Genomic DNA, 20,693 nt, shown 5'->3' with positions numbered 1-20,693 from the left:
TTTTGTATTTTATTAAATTTCAGAGATTAAAGAAATAAAATATCCTTAAAAAAATTACGAACATGTCAGGAATAATCCACGAAGCCCCTTTTATTAGATGATGTGTAACCACGTGTGGGCCATTTCTTCAATATTATCAGCTTTTAATTACAAGATTAACATTAACATGTGCTGCCAGTGAAACTATTTCCGTTCTTAAACCGCATAAACAACCTTAATTATATGGTGAAAAATAGACAACCTAAACTGTAAGAAGCTGCACAGTATTATTTGGATTGTTAATCTGACGATTCTGCTTACACCACAAGTACCCAAAAAGAAAAGAAAAATCTTCAGAAAACTGGTCTATGAATATTGGATACCCAAAGGGAGTTGGGATTCACTTACTACCCGTGGCAGTAGAATCCACAGATTAATCCAGAGGGTCAAACTGAGAAAACAGGTCCAAGGTAGCTGAGAAGTTCAATGATAACATATAAATAGTTAAGAGAATAGAAATCTTATTCTTTCTTTTGAGGTATTGTGTTGACGATTCTCCATAAAGCGTTCAAACAAACTCAACAATAATGTTCAATTGAAAATTTCCTGCAAAATATATATCTCATACTACATTTTTTTTTTCTTATTTTCTCTTCTATTTTTTGGCATTTTTCTATTATCCAATGAAGAAGTCCAAACCCTACAACTTGTCTCACAAATCCCAAAATAATAATAATAATAATAATAATAATAATAATAATAATAATAAAATAACCAATATTTCCCTTCTCTCTACTACTTGTCTTTAGCTGTTAAGAGTTCTAATATTTAACAGCTGAGACCGTTATTTTCATGCCAAGTGCATGAAACATTTTTTTCATCACATTCTGCCTCCATCCTCCAGCCATGACTCAACTGATTAAACTTTTCTGCATTTTCCTATTTTCTCTGCTTCCTTCTCTGCCTACGAGTTTTTTTCTTTGTCTCCCCTCCCCCCGCCCATTTTCTTTGGCAACACCTTCATAGACACACCAAAGCTCCAATTTACTGAATTCTAGAAGGTCCTTGCTAAAATTCAACTTCCATTACTGCAAGCTACACTTCCCATGGTCTATTTAGCTTTCTCCTTTTGGCATCAGGATTATTTTGTGAAGAATTTGTACATGACCCAACAGTTATGCCATCACTTCTATAGCTCAAGCATGCAGCATCCGACACCCCAAATTGGACTTTGGGGCACAGATAGGATTGAAGCATTTGCACTCTTAAAAGACTCACCAATCAATGACATATCATGAATTAGTTGAATACACTTCAGTACTCTCTCCTGCAAAAACAATAAAAAGGAATAATTAGCAAATATATATATATTCATTTTTATTGTTAAGAAAAAGGTTCTAGATGTTGAACTCATGATCTTTGCCTTCTACAAATATACTAATTGAGCCAATCATAGTTGGTTAGGATTGTAAATAACATGCCTCAATTGGTCACATAGAGAGCAATTACAACCTCAAAGTATATTGACCAAAAGTAAAATCATCATTTATGTTCTCTTTACTAGTTATGGACCACCAAGGCACCAATTGACCTTTTCTACATGTTGAATGAGAACAGATATTGCTTGCTCAGCGTCCACTGTTTTGATTTCCCCCACAATAGCTATGGCCACAGCTGCTGCAATCTCAGAAGGCCTAAATTCCAAGAATTCAATCCCTGCATTGAATTCCCACCCACCAAAAACATCAGACACCCTCTCCCAAATATCTCAATCACAACTGTTACAACTGCAGAGAGAAATTATTATAGGCTAGTACAATCCAAAAATTGTGTGTGTGGGAAAGAAAAAGGACCTTTAACTGTGCATAATATGAGCTGGATTGATTGCAAGATTAAAGATCTAGGTGGGGTTTCATCATTATTGATCTTGTTAAGGAAATGGCCTATGAAGGAGAAAGGTGTAATAGCTTGCATTCTCCAGCTCAAGGTGCTGAGCACAAGAAGCTCCATTCTTTGGATAGTTCTTGCTTCAAATACAATTTTTGACTCACCAACCTGTTAATTTAGAAGTAATCAGATGCAAATCGGAAACTTAACAGGAAAAGAAAACAGAAAATTCTAATGGATACTCACCTGTAAATCTAGAGAAAGTGGAACTTCAGTCTCCTCCATTTTGGCTGCGATAGATAAACATGCCACGGCCAATAACTGCATCATCCAAGCTTTACCCTTCTGGAGATGCAATCAAAGTAAAATTTGAGCAATATAAGAATAGGATCAGACGATAGGTAGCAGATGAAAGATGTTATATGGATTTGATTTTCAACTTACAGGAAGTTCGTAAGCAGAAAGAAATCTATCCAAGTAATTTATTGATAAATATGCACAAAGTGGTCCAAAACCAAAATGGGCATGAACCTGTTAGAACCAACGAGGCCATTAGTATTATTGACCATCCTGTGGGCTTCATAAAGGAATTACACAGAAAATTGAGTAGAACAGGTAAAGAAAAGAACAGCTCATATTATTAATGATGTTTGGCATGAGACTATCAAAGGAGAGAGGATCAAAGTAAGACAAAATATGCATATGAGAATAATTAAAGGAAAGAGAATAAAGGCAAAGATAAAAAATGCAAAAACAAATTCATACAGCAGAGAAAAAGAGAGGAATACACAGCAATACAAAATAACAAATCAGCATCGGCCCCAAAAAAGGGAGAAGAAGAAGAGAACTCACCAAACTCATATCAGATTGCGCAAAACATGAAGGGCAAAAAAATAATACCTAATAAATTGAGCATAGAACTAAATGGAAGACCTCCTGCCCATTTCATTGAACACCAATGCCAAAGAGTAATCAAACACAGTCAATGCTTGCCAAAAGGGTTCAAATCAATCGAAATACTGAGGAAAATCCAAATCCATCTCCAATATAAAAACCATAAAAATACCATTTTAGAGAAACATGTTTTTACCAACCATTCGCCATAAATGAAAAGGAAGAACAAGAAAAGATTCATAATATCTGGAAAACATGTCAAACAACATAACCCACCTTTCCCATCCAATCGATAGCCTCTTTTCTGGCCCCCAAGTCCAAGTCTCCCCTCCCCAGCCTCTTTAAGTAACCCACATTTGGCAAATGTTGGCATTCTTTTTCAACCATCAAAGCCAAACACTCGTTGCTCGGCATTGGCAATTCACCGTCTCCACCACCACCAGAGGACCTGTCTTGATGGTATATTCGGTGATTCTTATGATGCCATGTGGCCTCAAACTGCTCTATCACAGCACCAAAGCTATCGTTATCATCGAAAATGCTATTATTATCGTCCGCACACAGAAGGCTTGAAACCGCACAGTCAAAACTCGGTGCCATTAAAAGCTCTCCAAAAAAGAAAAACTCTTACTTTCTTTCTGTACTGTGTCTAAGCGATGAAGTTCATTACACTGAAAATGGCGCGATTAAATCGTGGTTTTTAATGTGTGTTCGTAGCAAAATACAGATGTAACTTAGACAAAGAACTGATTTTTTTGTATCAAACAATCGAAAAACAAAGAATGACCTTTCTGAAGAGTATAAAATAATATAAACTCAACATGTATTGAAGCAGTCTCCAACTCTCTCTCTCACTCTTTCAAAGTTGGGATGAAAAGACCGCTCCAAGCAGGGGTTTATGAAGGAAATGACAGCCTCTTTTAGGGCAGAGAGCAGAAAGAGAAGTGCCGAAGGGCACTATAGATATGAAAAATCACCGAGTGCAAAATACACAGAAGAAGAAGGGCAATTAGGAGACTTTGTAGAGGGAATGTTGTCTGCACATGTGGTAGGATAATTTTTTTAAGATTAGAAAGAAAATAAGGTAAGGAAAATAAAAAAATATTTTCGTTTCTTATTTTTTTATTTTCTTATTTAGGTGAAAAGAAAATAAAAAAATAAAAATAAAACTATTTTTTATTTAAAAATGATAAAAATAAAAAAAATATATGATAAATTTATAATTTTATATTATTTTTTTTTTTTTAAAAAAAATTAAATAGAAACCATAGTTTTGTAATTTTCTCATAAAAAACACTTTTTCACCGCATTTTTATTGTTTTTTTAATTAGAAAAAAAAAATAAGAATAAAATATATTTTATTCTTCCTCTTTTCCAGACATGAAAAAGTGTGAATCTTTCATTATTTTTCTAAATTATTTTTTCTCTTCTTATTTTCCACACATCAAATGATAGAAGATTGAGTCAAGATGGAGTCAACACCGGATGAAACTCATGGGATAATTTCATTTTCACCTTTCTTATAATAAAATTTCTCAATTTTAGTTATATTTATAAAAAAAAAAAAATCCTTCTAACTAGAGATGAAGCCACACTAGAGCCAAGGGGAGCATAAGGACTTATTAATAATTTGTAACTCATAGTTGTATTGGAGTTGAACACGTGCTGCGAGACGAACACAACCTCAGCGCACTTTCAATTGAAAGGAAGTGTTTTTTTATATAAGAATGAACATATATATAAACTTTATTCAAAGAGACGGACACAACCTCAGAACTTATACTTTTAAGTTTTCAGTATCTATCATCGGCCCTTATGTCTATTAATTAGTAAATTTATAATTTTTTTTTACAATTCTAACCCATATATTATTTAAAAACTCAAATTTACAATCTCTTTTTATAAGAAATATGAGATTATCTTAATTTTATCATTGATGAAAAGCTTTCATGAATCATAAAATACTTTACAATTTATGAGATGTGTTTAATCTATTATCATTTACAACAATCCTATCTGGTATTGAAAGTTGAAAATCTATTCTTCAGGCTTTGGTACTTTGGTCATAACATAGCTCTATAGCGAATGGACTAGTCTTTGGTGTAGGATATTTGAGACATTTTTGTGTTAATAGTAAAATATTAGAATAAAAGGTGATAAAGCTTCCTAATGATCTTAATTTGTGAGATGACAGTAGTAAAATGAATTCTACTCAGGATCATAAACCATTTTAAATTATAAATAACTCTCCAATACATTTTGTTTAGTGATTAAATTTAATATATATATATATGTACACATTTATCTTTAAAGATTGATATATTTTTAATTAGATCCCCTAATTAAAAATTTTACCTCTGTCATTGTATATGTAAAATATATATATATATATTATTTTATCACTATCTAAATAGAAAATTGCTATTATGGTCATTTTCTTTTTCATTTTTATGATTAAATTAATTAATAATTAATTATTAATAAAATTATTTGTTTTTAATAAAAATTAATATTTATTAAATTTATTAATAAAGTTATTTATTAATTTATATTTTTTTTATTATTTTTACTATTAATATAAATTTTATTAACTTTAATTGAATTTATCAATAAATAAATTTATTTGCTCCTTTAATTTTAGTATATTATATTCTTTTTTTTTTTTTTAAATAGTCTCAGTTCTGCTTCCCTTGTTCTCACTTCTATTGGCTGTCAAAACTTTTTCCTCTCTCCACCTTCTAGCGACGCCTAGAGCACCAATACTCGACCAATTTCTCCTATCTCCTGACAAATACATGAATGTTGACAGCTTACAACTTGATTGCCAAATAAAGAAGATCTAAGGTACCCTTTGCAACCTGAATTCTAACATAGAGAGCACGCAGATAGAAAATCATCAAGCAAAATAAGATTTTAAAGCTTGTCAATTTGAGGGTAAAAGAACTAGAATAAGATATTACTTATAAGGCTAGCATTGCAGCAAAAGCACAACTTGAGGCTGCTAAAGTGATACATGTAGTTGTAGTTTAGGAACTCAAATTCATTAATGATGAATTGGAACCACTAAAAAAGTCGTTGGACGCTTCATCTTCTATTGGAGTGAGATGCTTGCCAAACAATATGGAAATGACGGGAAGAAAGCTTGAAATAAGAATGAAAGGGAGGGAAGAGGGTTCTGTCCAAAAAACTTAGAGGGAGTTGAGTCATGTACTTGGACAAGAAAAGGTATATATTATTCTTCTTCCCTCTTTTCTTTTTTTAATTATTATTATAATAATATTTAAAATAATATTTTAGTAGAATATCTCTGATACTCACCATCAAATAAAATAATTTTATAAATTTTATTTGAGAATAATAATTAAAAATAATAAGAATTAATAAATAATATATAATAAATAAAATAAAATAATTTTATTGATATTAATTAATTAATTAATTTAATTATAAAAATGAGAGAGAAAGTGAGTAAAATAATAATTTTCATTTTTTTGAGAGTGGTAAAATAATAATAATTTTATATTTTTTTACTTGCTAATTTTTTGAGTTAGATTAAGAGGATTTTGTTTAAAAACATAACATAAATTGAGAGATTTTATTGTAATAAAAAGAGATTCAGAGACAAAATAAAATATTTCATTAAATTCAAGGATTATTAGTGCTATTTACCCTTAAATAGCTCATTGAAAGGGTCGTACGTGAAAACTAAAATATTGTAGGTAAATGCACATTAGCATTTAGCATTCTGAAATTTGTTCATTTTAGCTTAGCCCATTAAACTTTTTGAAAAATCTAATTAAGCCAATAAATTTTTAATTTTATATTTAAACATAATTTTACATTTTTTTTAGCATCATAGTAAAATGTATTATTCATGCACCTAATAACATGTTAATTATTAGTTTATAGAATGACTTAATCAATTTATAAACTTTAAAAATAAATTTACATATTTTGATATATATTCATTAATGCTCTTTAATATATACACTTAATTATATGCAATACCCTTTTTGTGATTGATGCAATATTTAGATTTAGAGGAGACTAGTGACGTAAATAATATTTTAAACTTAAATATTTTATATAGCTTAATCACAATTTGACTCATTTAAATTTTATTTTTTATTTAAAAGAAATTTTAAAAATTATAAATTATTAATTTTTCAATTTAGTTAAGACAATAATTAAAATATTAATCCATTATTTTTTTAGATTGTGCAAATAAAAAATATCAATTAATGATAGATATAATATGTAGATATACGAATAACATTTAAGTTTAATTGTATTATGTATATTACTCATAATTTAATTTATTTAGAATTCATTTTTTATTATTTAAAGAGACTTGTAAAAAATATGGCCAATAAAAAATTATATGGGTCAATAAAAAATTTTCTTTTAAATTATTAAAATCTCATTATTTTTTAATTACTCCAATAAAAATAATTTTTTAAATTTTAAGGATATATCCACAATTAAGTAATTATAAATTATAAATTATTTTTTTAAAAGGGTAGTTGTCTTTTGAGCCTCTGAGCAACATTTTGATTTATGTGTATTGTGTATTTTACCACAATTTAAATCTTTGTTAAGTTATCCTTTATTACTTAAAAAGAAATTTTAAAATGCAATATACTAATTTTTCAATTTAACTCTACCAATAAAAAATAGTCTTTTAAATTATTATAATACATGCTTATTACTTTTTTTTTTATTTTGTCAATAAAAAATTTAACTTTTTAAAATTTTGTAGATTATAACAAAAGTGATCAAAATGCCCTTCATTTTATATTTATTAATTAAAATGACTTAGTTCATAAAATTTTGTATCATAAATAAAATAGTCAATTAATTTTAACTTTATAAATAAAAGAGTCTCTTGATTTAAATTATTTATTTATAATATCATTATACAAAATTTTAACTTAAAACAATTATTTAAGTTAATTGTAGGTTTTATTAAATTTCACATATTAAATTATAGTTTACCCATTAATTTTTAATCTTCATTACAAAATCAGTTATCAGATTTAACCTTAATTGTAACTTTTTTCATTAGTTTTCTAAGATACTTGAAAGGTAGAGGGAGAAGAAGGAAGTGAGAAGGGCTCTATAGATACAGAAAATCACAGAAAAATAAGGGAAGTGAGGAAAGGGCACTGTAAATATGAAAAATCACATAAAATAATGAGCGCAATATATATATATATATATATATATATATATATATATATATATATATATATATATATATATATATATATATATATATAAGGGCAATTATGGGACTTTGCAGAGAGAATGTTGTCTCTACCACTATGTGTGGATAATTTTTTAAGAAGAGGAATATATATTTTTTTATTTTTTATTAAAAATGAAAAAACTGAAAATGAAAATGAAATTATTTTTTATTTAGAAATAATTGAGAATAAATAAAGGAAAGAAAATTATGATGAGTTTATAATTTTATTATATATATTAAAAAAAACTTGAATAAAAAGATAATTTTGTAATTTTCTAATAAAAATTATTTTTCTTTCACAATTTTTTTATTCCATCTTTGAATTGAAGAGAAAATAATAATAGAAAAAAATTATATTTTTCTTTATTTTGTTTCGGAAACATGAAAAAGTACCGATTCTTCATTATTTTTCTCAAGTATTTTCCTTCTCTTTATTTTTCACACATCAAAATACAGAGCATGCAAAGTATTGTATTTAAACATTAACTTATGATATTATTTTATTTTTATCATTTAACTTCAAATTATTATCATAAAATCTTTTAACTTTAATTATATTTAAATTAAGTTATCATTTTCTCTCTCATTTTTATGATTAAATTAAATAATAATTAAAACATATCTATTAAGTTGTTGACATTTTAATAAACTTATATATTTATCATTGCCTAGATGAATATAGATGTGAAAGTGTTCAAATTTTTTTTATTATAAAACAATATAATATAAAAATAAAATTTTCAATTAAATGATGTTAGTTCAAATATATAATATACCTAAAACATTAATAAAATAAAATGATGATATTATAATTAAAATTATAAATATTATAAAATATGGAAGTATTTTATAATAAAATTTATATTATAAATTTAAAATATTATTTTGATATAGTTAATGATAAATTGGACGAATAATTGGAAGAAAGGATCAATCTGCATATTGATTGAAATATTTAGGGCTAAATTTAAAATATATAAACTAATATATAGATTTAACTAAATTTTAAGAACCAAATTATGGCATATAAGTAATTTTTCTTTTTTATTAACGGAACTAAAATTTAAGTACCTTTTTATCACAAACTTAATTTTGAGAACCTATTTGACAAGTGTACTAAATTATAGAGTAGTAAATTATGATTTTTTATAATAATAATAATAATGATAAGAAGAAGGTTCTTTGAAATATTTTTATTTATGTTGATAATGCACCCCACATCTAGATTATATATTTAAAAATGCTCTCTTAAATGTTAAATATAATAATTAAAATCAGAAGTCAAAAGTGGGATTTAATCTTTATTATTAATTGTATTATTTTCAACTAATCATTGCTATATCTTGATTTAAAAAAAAAAATCCAGTGAATTGGTGCAAGAATTGAGATGGATTTATGCCATTTCTATTTTTCTATATAGAAAACATTTTTTTTCCTTTTATTTTCAATATATTCAAAAACTAAAAATTTATAAAAATTTAATTCAATTGAATTTTGTTATCAATATTTATGTTTAAAAAATAATAGATAAAAGAAGTTAATTTTTAAATTAAAAAGAAAATTATTAAAAAAAATAAAAATAGACAGAAACAATTATGTAATTGTGTAAAAATTTAATTCAATTTTTTTTTTAATGTGAAATCTTAAAAAAGCATTTTAAGTGCTGAATTAAAGTTGGTTAGTTACAGTATTCATTTTTCCTTTTTAACCTTCTATGAATATCATGTGAATATATCCAATGAATTGATTGTGAGAGCTATGCAATTTTTCAACGAATCAGGCTAATCGGCTGCCCGTTTTAATAATAATAATAATAATAATTTAAATTAACATACCTTAAAATTACTCGAATGTCATTAATTTTTATCAACGGGCTATCAAGTAAATGTATTATTAGGATTTACTTGCACAAATACGAGCATCATTTTATTATAATCTTATTTAATTAATAATGTAATAAGAAATACCATAATTAATAAAATTTTATAACTTTTAAAAATTTAACCAATTATATCAAAATTAAAGGATTGGATAAAATCATCAAAATGCAATCAAACTTAATTTTTTTTTTATCGATAGGTCTAAAAATTTTTCATTCCATTATTTTTTTTACACTATTTTCATTCCATTAAGATATGTAATTTTCCATTTTTGTCCCACGTGTTTATGATTTTTCTTTTTCTTTGAGTTCCAATTTCTTTACACTATTTTCTTTTTTCTTTTGATTCTCAATGATTAAAATTAGAAAATCTTCTCAAAATCATCCAAATATCAACGGCGTGGAAATTAAAGGTTACTTTATTTTTATCGCCTTTCTTTTGGTTTTTGCACTTTTGGGAGCGTCCCCTTTAGGTTCTGCAAATGCAAAATCAATAGTCAATCCAGCCATTTTTATTTTTATTGTTTAGCTTAAAAATGATTCAATTTGGTTATCAATTTGAGGAATTTTGATTAATTTAATTTAATTGTATTGTATTGTTTTGAATAAATATTTTGGATTGAAAATTGGGAGATTTTTTAAATCTCTATTAATCTCTTAAATCGAATACAATCAAATTGAAATAATCAATATTTAGGAGGATCCGCAAAGTTTTACCCATGTTAATTAAATTACAAGCTATGAGGAATCTGCTAACAAGTTAAAAATTACGTGGGTTTTGAGTTATGAAGTAGAGGAATGATTTTACTTTGGGAATAGTGCAAAAGATGTTTGAACCATTGGTATAACTTTCCATGTCAAGAGCAACTCTGTGGTCATATTCTAATATTTTTGGTCCATTGGGTTTCATTTTCTTCACTAGATAATGCGCCTCGACTAGGGGTTCATCGATTTAATCATTTGTTTTTTGACCTTTTTTTTTTTTCCAATTATTATATAGGGCCAAAATTTGTGGGTCAATACTAAAAAATGTTTGACGCATGAATTAAGTATTGAAGATGGTGTGGTATTATAAATTCCACTTTAAATGAAAATAAATTTTGTAATTATTAAATTATTTATATTTAAATTTATGTAAATATTTTAATTAATTTTATATAAATTTTAATATAAATATTTAATATAATAATTTTAAATTTTATTTTTATATGAAATCAATATAATTACAAATAAATTTTAACTCGATACTATTTAAGTCGTACTCAAAATTATAAATCATCGAGTTCAAGTATTAGTTAAAACCCATTATATATAGATAAAAAAGTATAACTACTGTAATAAATTTGGCTTAAAATTTAATTACACCATGTACTTATTGAAAAAGTTTATTTTAGTTAATTTTTAATTTTTCATCCAATTTAGTCTATGAGTTTCAATATAAGCTCAATTTAGCCTAAAATTAAAAAAAAACCAATAATTTAAACTTCTTAATTTTTTAGCTTAAATAAAAAAAAATTAAAAAATTTAGTCTCAAAATCAAAATTGAACTTCTTGATTTTTCATTTAAATAAAAAATATAGAAATTTATCTTCTAAATTTTAATTTTTATGCTAAATTGAGTTTAAACTGAAATTTTCTAATAAATACATTAGCCAAATTAAATATTTTACCTACTAAGTTTCATCTTATTTGGAGATAAGATAAATTTAATAATGATTAGATTAATAAAAAATACATTGTGGATGAAGTTGATTCACATTTATTATAAATCAACAATGTGAGAAGTTCTAATACCTTCCATCATTTATTTGTGCATACTCTTTTATGGAAATTAATTAAAGGGTAATAGTGTAAAACTGCTCATTTATTTGGTATGAAATTAAATAATTATCCCATTAATAAGCAATAAATGTGGATTAATTTAATTCATATATCATTATTCTTAAATTAAATATTTAGATCTAAGTTTTTATATTTATTATAAATTTTAATTGATTTTACATAAAATTTGATATAAATATTTAATTTAATAACTATTAAATTTATTTTCACATAAAATTGAACTTATATTAAATGAAAAAAATATATGAAATTAATAATTCAATAATAAAAATTATAATTCAAATTCTGACAGCTTGCTTCCATTTTAAAAGGTTTGGAAGTATAAAAATATTAAAATATATTATAATGAAATTTTTGAATATTTTTAAATAAAGAGAAAATGGTTGTTAGAGAATAAATTATTTATCCATTATAGTTGGTGATGATCACAATTGAAGACTTGGATCTCATATGCATTACATTAGCACGAAAGGGTAATAAAGCAAATCTTAACGGTAAAAATTGGATAAATATAGGGTTAAACTTAGGATGCTTTTGTGGTTGTAAAACAGGGTAACCCATGAGGCATGTGCTTAAAAATGGGTCTCTAAAGAGACTTTAGGGACACAAATTTCTAACCCTTTTTTCCCACTCCCTCATATCTTCTTTGAAATGCTCCTTTTCTTTAATTTGAAATTTACCCTTTTTATTGAATTGTTTAAAATTATATTGAATTGAAACTATTTTACTTCTTTAGTTTTATACATATATTTTTTTTATAACTATTTTACTTCTTTGGCTTAATATTATATTGGATTGCTCTTTATGTTCTAAATAATTTTAGTTAAATATATATTATATCACCTATAACCATTGATTACAAGTGTATTAGTATATTTTATATTATATCTAATTCTTAATAATTATATATGCACTTGATATTTAAGATTATATCAAGAACCACATTGAATTAACTTCAAAATATCAAAGAACTACATTAAAATCATATCAAAAGTTCAATTTGATTTCGATGCTTAAACAAGCCTAAACTAAAATCAAAATCACAGATTCCTAATTTTCACTATATATATATATATAAAAAAAAAAAATTCCCTAGAGGAGATTATTCTTATAAAAAGAAGAAAAACAAAAATGAGACCCTTTTCTCTGCCGCATGGGCGGGTGTCAGTTCTGTGCCAATCTCAAAGAGTGTGTTCCATTTTTAATTGAAGAGAAGCATTCTTCTAAGACTTTTCATTTTTGGTCTAAAGAAGAAGGTTTGGTTGTCGTTGGGTTGCCACTGCAGATCCGAGCTTAACAGAGTGTCATTAACACCCACTATACATTTCTTTAACTAATCTCCCTTTACTTTAGTTTCTATATGTTATTTTACTTTTTATATATTTTTTTAACTGTCACAAACCCAATGTTAGGGCATATATTGACCAGAGTTTCACCCAACATTCAGCATTTTGACTGAATCTTGTTCCTAAGCAAAAGAACATATGCACAAGCCACAGGCTTTACCATAGATCACACGTAATGCAGGATTCTTTTCTTTCCTCATGGAATGGACTTCTCTTTCTTATGACTTATGAGGGCATTTTATTTCCTCCATGCCTTTGTTTTGGTTTTATTGGAGAAGAGTTTACATCTCACAAGAGCTATTCTAATTTGTACATGTTTTTAATTTTTTTCCTTATAAGAAAACTCAATAGTTGAAATTTTTTAATTTTTTTAATTTAAAAATTTTATTAAAAAATAAAAATTATACTAAAATTAATATAATTATATGAAAATTTATTTTAATTATTTTCTTATAAATAATTTTTTTCAAAGGAAGCCATAAAGCTAACGTGGATTGATCCACTTTGTTGTGGATGAGCCGAGAAAATGAATGGAGCTCCAATCTCAGTTAACCAATTAAAGCGAACACAAAAGATGGGCTTAATGAATGGGCCTAATAACAGCCACTGGATTTTCATGGACTTGCCCAACTATGCATACGTGGCAGAACAAGAAGTTGTCTCTTCTCGGGGGTAAAGGTATCAGAAAGCAAATGAAACCGTCGGTGTATATAAACACAGAATGGCTTACGCCTTGTGTTCGGCTGGAGCTGCATCTGTCTTCTCTTCTTCTGCAATTCGAAGGCGTTTGCCCCTAGTTGGGGCATTTTGCATGCTGAGCTTCGGCCTCTCCAATCTTTGCCCCACTCTCTCCTCTTCCCTCAAGACGGGTTGCGCTCAATCTCTCCCCTTTGTATCTCTGTTGAGGTAAAACCCTTTCAATTTCATTTCTTTTTCTAAAGAAAAAAAAATTTGGATTTTTATTACACTATAATGAAGTTGATATATATGTGTTTAATTCGAGTATTAGATCAAAGTTTAGCACCCAATCGCAAGCTAATACTATCAAAATGGAAGCAAGTGGCAACACTGTACCCAGTATCGTTGTGTACGTTACTGTCCCTAACCGAGATGCAGGTTAGTTTTCCTTTCCCTCCCCTGCCCTTTTGTGGGTGTGAATTGATTGGATTATGCTAGCAATTGTTATTCATTGATGGGAATTTTGCTGTGTTATTGGTTTTATTCAACTCGACTAATCCTCAGTCCCAAGCTAGTTAGAATCAGCTTCGTGAATCCTTTTTGTCTTTTCTGCTGGGCATTTCCATTGATTTTTGATCAACTAATTAAGAACTTGGTAATATTGGAATCACAGAAGCATCGTTTTGGGAATAATTTGAGTGCCGAGCTAGCATATCATTTTAATTTTAGTTGTTATAAGCTGTATTATGCTGTGATTTGTCTGAAATTGGTTTTTAAAGTTTGTATATTGTCTATTCCTCTTAACAGAAGGGTTTGTATATGATTTGATCAGTTATATGAAGTTGCTTATATCTCTTAATCTGTCACTTGTGCGTAATGTGTCTGTTTGAAACCTTGCAGGAAAAAAGTTGGCTCAAAGCATAATCAAAGAGAAACTAGCAGCATGTGTGAACATAGTACCAGGTATGTGCTGATTTTTGATATTTACTACCTAACATTGCACTTCAACTATTTTAGCCAATAGAAAAATTTTTATCTTCTTCCACCCACCATAGTGTGTTGATTAATTGACGGTTTTTTTATTCCATGTTGAATAAGTTGATTCTTTGGCAAGTTACTAGGAAGGGCCATGCAGCAGGCTGCAAACATATTTCCCAACCTCATTCTTATGTGGGGTTTCGAGTCATCAATGACACTTAAGATACACAAGCCCAATTTAGGTTCCTCGTCACAAATTGCTGAAGGCTAGGGGTTTGCATGTTTGTTAAACTAGTGGAACCAAATTGAAATTTTGACTAAAAAATTTTAACCGACTCTAAAATAATAATTGAATCAAAATTGGGAGAAAATCGAACCCAACTGAGAAAAAAAAATTCAGTTGGTTATTAGTTATAACCGAATCAACTGAAAAATTATATAATATATATATATATATATATATATATTATTTTATTAATAAAATATTAATAAAAATATACTTATAATATTTTTTATTTATAAAAAATAATAATTATGATTTATTCAGTAAAAAATAATTATAAATTAAATATTATTAATTAATAAAAATTCAGTTATTTCGGTTAGTTTGCAAACCAAATAAAGTGCAACCGAACCGATGACTGAAAACTGAAAATTTTAGGAATTACTAACTGATAGCCAAACCCAATCAAACATACTCCTGCCAAAATAACTAAATTTCATTGGTTTGGTTCGGTTATTTGTCTATAATTGGATAATGCATACTCCTACTAGAGTCATGGCTTGTGTTCAATACCTTAACAAAAATAAATGGAAAACTGCTTATCTTCTTCTAGTTGTTCTCTTGGAAGCACAAATTATTCTTTCATAGTTTTTCTTCAGTTCATTGGTGAAATTTCTTAAATTATTTTGCTTGTCATGTTCTGTATTGGAAATTTCCTTACTGTTGATGGTATGGACTGTATAAAAAACTGTCAAATTGTGTTGTTTTCAAGACTACTATAGCTAGTCATTCCCGTTGTTCTCTCACAGTTCATTTATTCTCTTGCATTTATATGTTTGCTTATGCAGTTGCACTAAGAATTTGCTGACTTAAAATATATTCATGAAATGAATATCTTATGAAGCCTAACTATGTCGTGAATATACAGGTATTGAATCAGTATATGAGTGGAAGGGAGAGGTATGAATCCATTTTCCCAAATTATTCTAGATCTTTTATATATAAGCCTCAAATGTCTTTACTTCCATTCTCAGTCCAGATGTTTTACACCATCTTCTGTTTATGTATGCCCTTGTGCAATTAAGTTTTAAGTTGCTTCTGTCTATATTGGTTGCAGGTCCAGACAGATTCAGAGGAGCTACTTATAATCAAGACTAGGCAATCTCTGTTGGAAGCACTAACAGAGCATGTCAAGGCAAATCATGAATATGAGTATGTATAACAATAAAGATAAGTACCATATATGTCAATCGCGTAGCAAAAATTGCTTTAGAAGATCTGCTTTTCAAGATAAGTAAATGATACATGTGGAAGATCAACTTAATTTTTGGGCGATGGGATTAAAAATTTGATTCCAACTTTGTTTTTTACTTAGAATATGGTCATTATGTCTATTAGGATAATTGCAGTTGCATTCCTCTACAGCTCAAAAAGAAAATCGCTTAGAAATGGTTGAGAAAAATTAAGGAAATAATGATAAATATTAGCTAGATTATTTTGCTCTGCTCATTACTTATTTTCATTTTTCTTTGTTCAGGGTACCAGAAGTAATCTCCTTGCCTATAACTGGTGGCAGCATTCCATACCTAGAATGGCTCAAGAACAGCACAAGGGATTGACTTCTCACGTGTAGGGCAAAAATTTGAGCACAAAGACTTGGCACCTAATGAACTGCTGAACATGAAGTGTTGGGATGTATATACAAAGGGCCTTTCGGTGGCCCTATGCTTTGCTTGCATGTTATCCTTATAATTTGACTTTATATGCTGTGAAACCTATTATTTTATGTCAAAGTTCCTGTGAAGGCTATGTGCTGATGATTCTGAGGGTACGATTAAAATGTTGTTGTTTGGTTGGCTTTGTTGAATAAAATGTCATCTTATGGCTTGGTGTACTCTTGCATGTGCACCCCCACCCCTTTTCTTTGGCAATAACATGATCATGTATGGACAGATTGGCAAATAATGTTATACTGCAAACAGAAAATGTTGTCCCGTGTCTTTTATCATTTTGTTCTAATTAGATCTTCAGTGGAGTCTCAAATCTGTCTCTCTCTCTCTCTGTGATTGCAGTTTTTTTACATGTTTTTTCGAAAGTTCTCCGAGGCTTCATTTGCCAGAGACGATTATGAGACTCTATGTCTAAACATTAAGAATGAACATAAAATGCAATTAACAAGCTAAGGGTTGTAGAATTTTCGAATTGGGTTGAGGTAGTAGAGAAAATAACAAAAGACTGAAGATTTAAGGCCAAAGCAAGAAGAAGAAATAAATAAGAATAAAGTTGAACCATAATTCCATCCCGATCAGATATAAATATTATCGAATTTAGTAGTAGATTTTGCTGAAACAGCACAAGTATGCGTTTTAAAAAACCAATGGAAAGCAGCTAAATCTAAGCCAAGTAGCTGCTTTCGCATCTTGTAACTCGGCAAAATGAAGACCGGAGCTTACTCCAATGAAAGGAAGTAGCAGAAAAGAAAATAGACTGCTAATTACTCATGGGCACGGTCAAGTTCGTAACAAGATCAGATCAAAAAAATCTAATTTAAAATCAAAAAACCAATCTAATTTAAAATCAAAATCCAATTAAAACAGATCGAATCTAGATTTATTAAAATTAATTAATTTTTCTTTTTCTTAAAAGAAAAAATAATAATAAAATCAAACGGTTAACCTAAACCGGCCCAGACCACCGGCCATGATAGCATGGCAATCTAACTCGACGTCAACAGAGATTGCTTTAAAAAACAAAAAGTTGTTGAGAACGTTAAAAATATCAAACGAGTTGTGCCGACGTAAATATTTGTACTTGTACGTATGGTCAAATTCCTCCGCTGTTTTCTTCTTTCTATAAAATATCCTTCTCAGTTCAACTAAGATTTTATCCACATATTTTGTGCAGAACATAACGCCATAAACGGTAAACCAGGACTAGGAGCCGCATGAAATAAAAGGTAACAAATTCTACCCTTTCCAAATCAAAAGCAAATTCATTCCAAATATCAACCCATCGTATCATTGGGTTGATGCCAGTTTTCTAAAGTTAACACACTTTTAATCAGGACATATGGATGACATTCAAAGCCCACCTCCTTCAAAATAAGACTAGGACCGCCAATCTTCCTATGCCTTCTATGGCTCATCTAACTGGTCCTGCAAGAAAATTGAATCAAGTATGATTTTTTGCTCAATCAGGTGCCGCAGCAGTACATGAACTCGACTGCTGGTGGAGATCCTTGATTGTGCGCACTGAGAGAGAGAGAGAGAGAGAGAGAGAGAGAGAGAGAGTACCTGGACATCTGAAGTCCAAAGAGTAAGGTTATCCCTAAGGAGTTGCATGATTAGAGTGCTATCCTTGTATGATTCCTCTCCCAAAGTGTCTAGCTCAGCAATGGCTTCCTCAAATGCCTGCACAGAAAGATAGCACGAATAATTCGATGGATTTCTCATTTCTAGCTAATTACCACAATCTTTTTACCAGCCATACACTGTAAAACAATAAGTCAAACTGAACCAATCTAGGCCCATATCACGCATATACCAACTTGGTGCCGTGATATAAACTATGGAAAGACTCATTCTAATAAGAAAAGTTAACCGATAGCTATGAAAAATAAGAAAAAAATTGAAGAAAAATGCAAGTTTAGCAACACGTGCACACTTCATTATCCAACCCTTCTAATCCCAGCTGAATCCAGTGAGGTCATAGAGTATTATTCATAATACAAAACATTAACAATAGAAGAGAAAAATGAGGAGAAAGGAAGGGGATTATATTACCCAATTTCCCTTCATTAAACTAAAACATTTCAATCTAATTTGGAGTAAAATTGAGGGAAATGGAGATAATTATATGCTATTTAAATAAAAATTACTTATATAACTTTAACATCATATAATAATAAAATCACAATTAAGTAATTCTATGAGGGAAATAATATTATTTCTCTGTATCCAAACAATAATTTTCCTTTCTCTTCTTTAAGTTCTCCTCATCTCCTCTCAAATTTAAGGAAGGTAAATATAAGAATCAAAAACCATATCCTCTTTCCCATTCACTGCTAGTCTGCTAATAAGAATTTTTTAGGGGCAAATACAAACCAACCAAGGAAAAGAAAAATAAAGCCTACCTGTTTAGCCATGCTGCAAGCTTTATCAGACTGGTTGAGAATCTCGTAGTAGAACACAGAGAAATTGAGTGCCAACCCCAACCTTATCGGATGTGTTGGTGCAAGATCCGCGAGCGCTATATCCTTCAAAAATAAATCGCAAGACACCAGAATAAGGAATCAAACACTTTTCAGCTTCCCACAGAATATTCCAGCATTCAACTCTTTTTCTGCTTCATTTTCTTTTATTAAAACCAAATTTCAACTCTTTGAATTGAAATAAAATCCTAATTTTTCCAAAATCAGAATCTGGATAAGTAACTGTTACCTACATTAATCCTGGTTTAAGACTAATCGTTATTTGAGTAACGATTAAAACCGGTAAACTCTTAGTTTCGCAAGTGATCAAACAAATTCTTAATCCAATGCAAAGTTCTTTCAAAACCCTAGATTGCAGATCTTTCTTCAATCTAATCTAAAAAAAATCCACGACAACAAAAAAAAAACCGACAGAGAAATGAAAGGCTAAAAACGACGACGTACCTGAGCAGCCTTATAAGCTAGCATAGTATCCTCAGCAGCAGATTTTCTCTCATCACCAACCTTAAACTCAGCCAAGTACCTGTGGTAATCCCCCTTCATCTTCAAATAAAAAACCTTCGATTCACTAGCAGTGGCCGAAGGTATTAGATTCGAGTCCAACAACCTCAGTATACTCGCGCAAACGTCCGATAATTCACTCTCCACTTTGGATCTATAGTCCTTGACAAGGACAACATGCTCCTCATTCTTCCTCCCTTCCTCTTTCTGCTCGATCGACGACACAATCCGCCAAGCCGCCCGGAGTGAGCCGATGACGTTCTTGTAAGCTACGGAGAGAAGGTTACGCTCCTCCACAGTGAGCTCGCCGGAGGGAGTAGAGCCAAGGACGAGCTTTTGCATGAACTGGACCATCTCCTCGTAGCGCTCAGCTTGCTCGGCGAGCTTGGCCAGGTAGACATACTGGTATCTGGAGAGATTGTCCGGGACGGAGGCCGTTGCCATGGCAGTTACCAGCTATAGAGAGAGAGATGAGGAAAAGGAAAGTGATTGCGTTCGGCGGTTTTTTTTTTTTTGGGTTGGTTTTGAGAGTATAGTTGGTTGGGAGTCGAATCTTTTTTATGTGGGGAAGGGGATTGTCTGACGGTTGTTTGATTGGTTTGGGCTTTTGGAGGGGTAAGTTTGTAATTTTAAGTATAAACGCGTTTAGCGTCATTATTGAACCTTTGTTCAGGATCATAATCATTATGCTTTTATTAGTCACTTACTGCTTGTTTAGAACCTCTTTTCAACCTGACGGACTTCGACTTTTCCCGACGTTCCTATATTAACCTGTTGACATCTCAAAATTTTTAATTTAGGATAATTAATAAATTAAATTTTAAAATATAATAAATTATAATTAGTTTATTTTTAAGAAAAAATAAATATATTTTTTATTAATGAATTTAAGGTCGCAGTCTATTCTATCACCTCTTATAACAATTTAATATTTATAATTTTGATATTTGTAATAATTTAATTCTTAAATAACTATTTTGATTTGTGATTCACTGGCACTAAATTTTAATTGAAGTATTATTGTAGTA

The 20,693-nt window shown here is 29.1% G+C and overlaps 2 protein-coding genes and 1 pseudogene across 2 annotated transcripts; 1 reads left to right on the top strand and 2 right to left on the bottom strand.

Moving 5' to 3' along the window:
- Positions 1-247: 247 nt before the first annotated feature.
- Positions 248-3,775, bottom strand: LOC110671164 (cyclin-D3-1-like; annotated as a pseudogene).
- Positions 3,776-13,761: 9,986 nt separating this feature from the next.
- LOC110641982 (protein CutA, chloroplastic) lies at positions 13,762-16,848 on the top strand. The gene is made up of 6 exons (XM_021793898.2): positions 13,762-13,981; positions 14,085-14,191; positions 14,654-14,716; positions 15,883-15,914; positions 16,072-16,166; positions 16,492-16,848. Exons 1-6 carry the CDS (start codon positions 13,797-13,799, stop codon positions 16,571-16,573), a joined length of 564 nt encoding a protein of 187 aa, XP_021649590.2. The 5' UTR covers positions 13,762-13,796; the 3' UTR covers positions 16,574-16,848.
- A 1,078-nt stretch (positions 16,849-17,926) lies between these two features.
- On the bottom strand, positions 17,927-20,226 carry LOC110641981 (14-3-3-like protein GF14 kappa). Its single transcript, XM_021793896.2, has 4 exons — positions 19,609-20,226; positions 19,087-19,209; positions 18,248-18,364; positions 17,927-18,109 (listed from the first exon to the last, which is right to left on the bottom strand). The coding sequence occupies exons 1-4, from the start codon at positions 20,107-20,109 to the stop codon at positions 18,089-18,091; spliced, it is 762 nt and encodes a 253-aa protein (XP_021649588.2). The 5' UTR covers positions 20,110-20,226; the 3' UTR covers positions 17,927-18,088.
- Between the last annotated feature and the right edge of the window lie 467 nt (positions 20,227-20,693).

The sequence above is a fragment of the Hevea brasiliensis genome, chromosome 12 (assembly GCF_030052815.1).
Source record: "Hevea brasiliensis isolate MT/VB/25A 57/8 chromosome 12, ASM3005281v1, whole genome shotgun sequence".
Lineage (NCBI taxonomy): Eukaryota > Viridiplantae > Streptophyta > Magnoliopsida > Malpighiales > Euphorbiaceae > Hevea > Hevea brasiliensis.
Note: the sequence above shows the minus strand (reverse complement) of the source record. Positions and strands in the feature narration are given on the sequence as shown.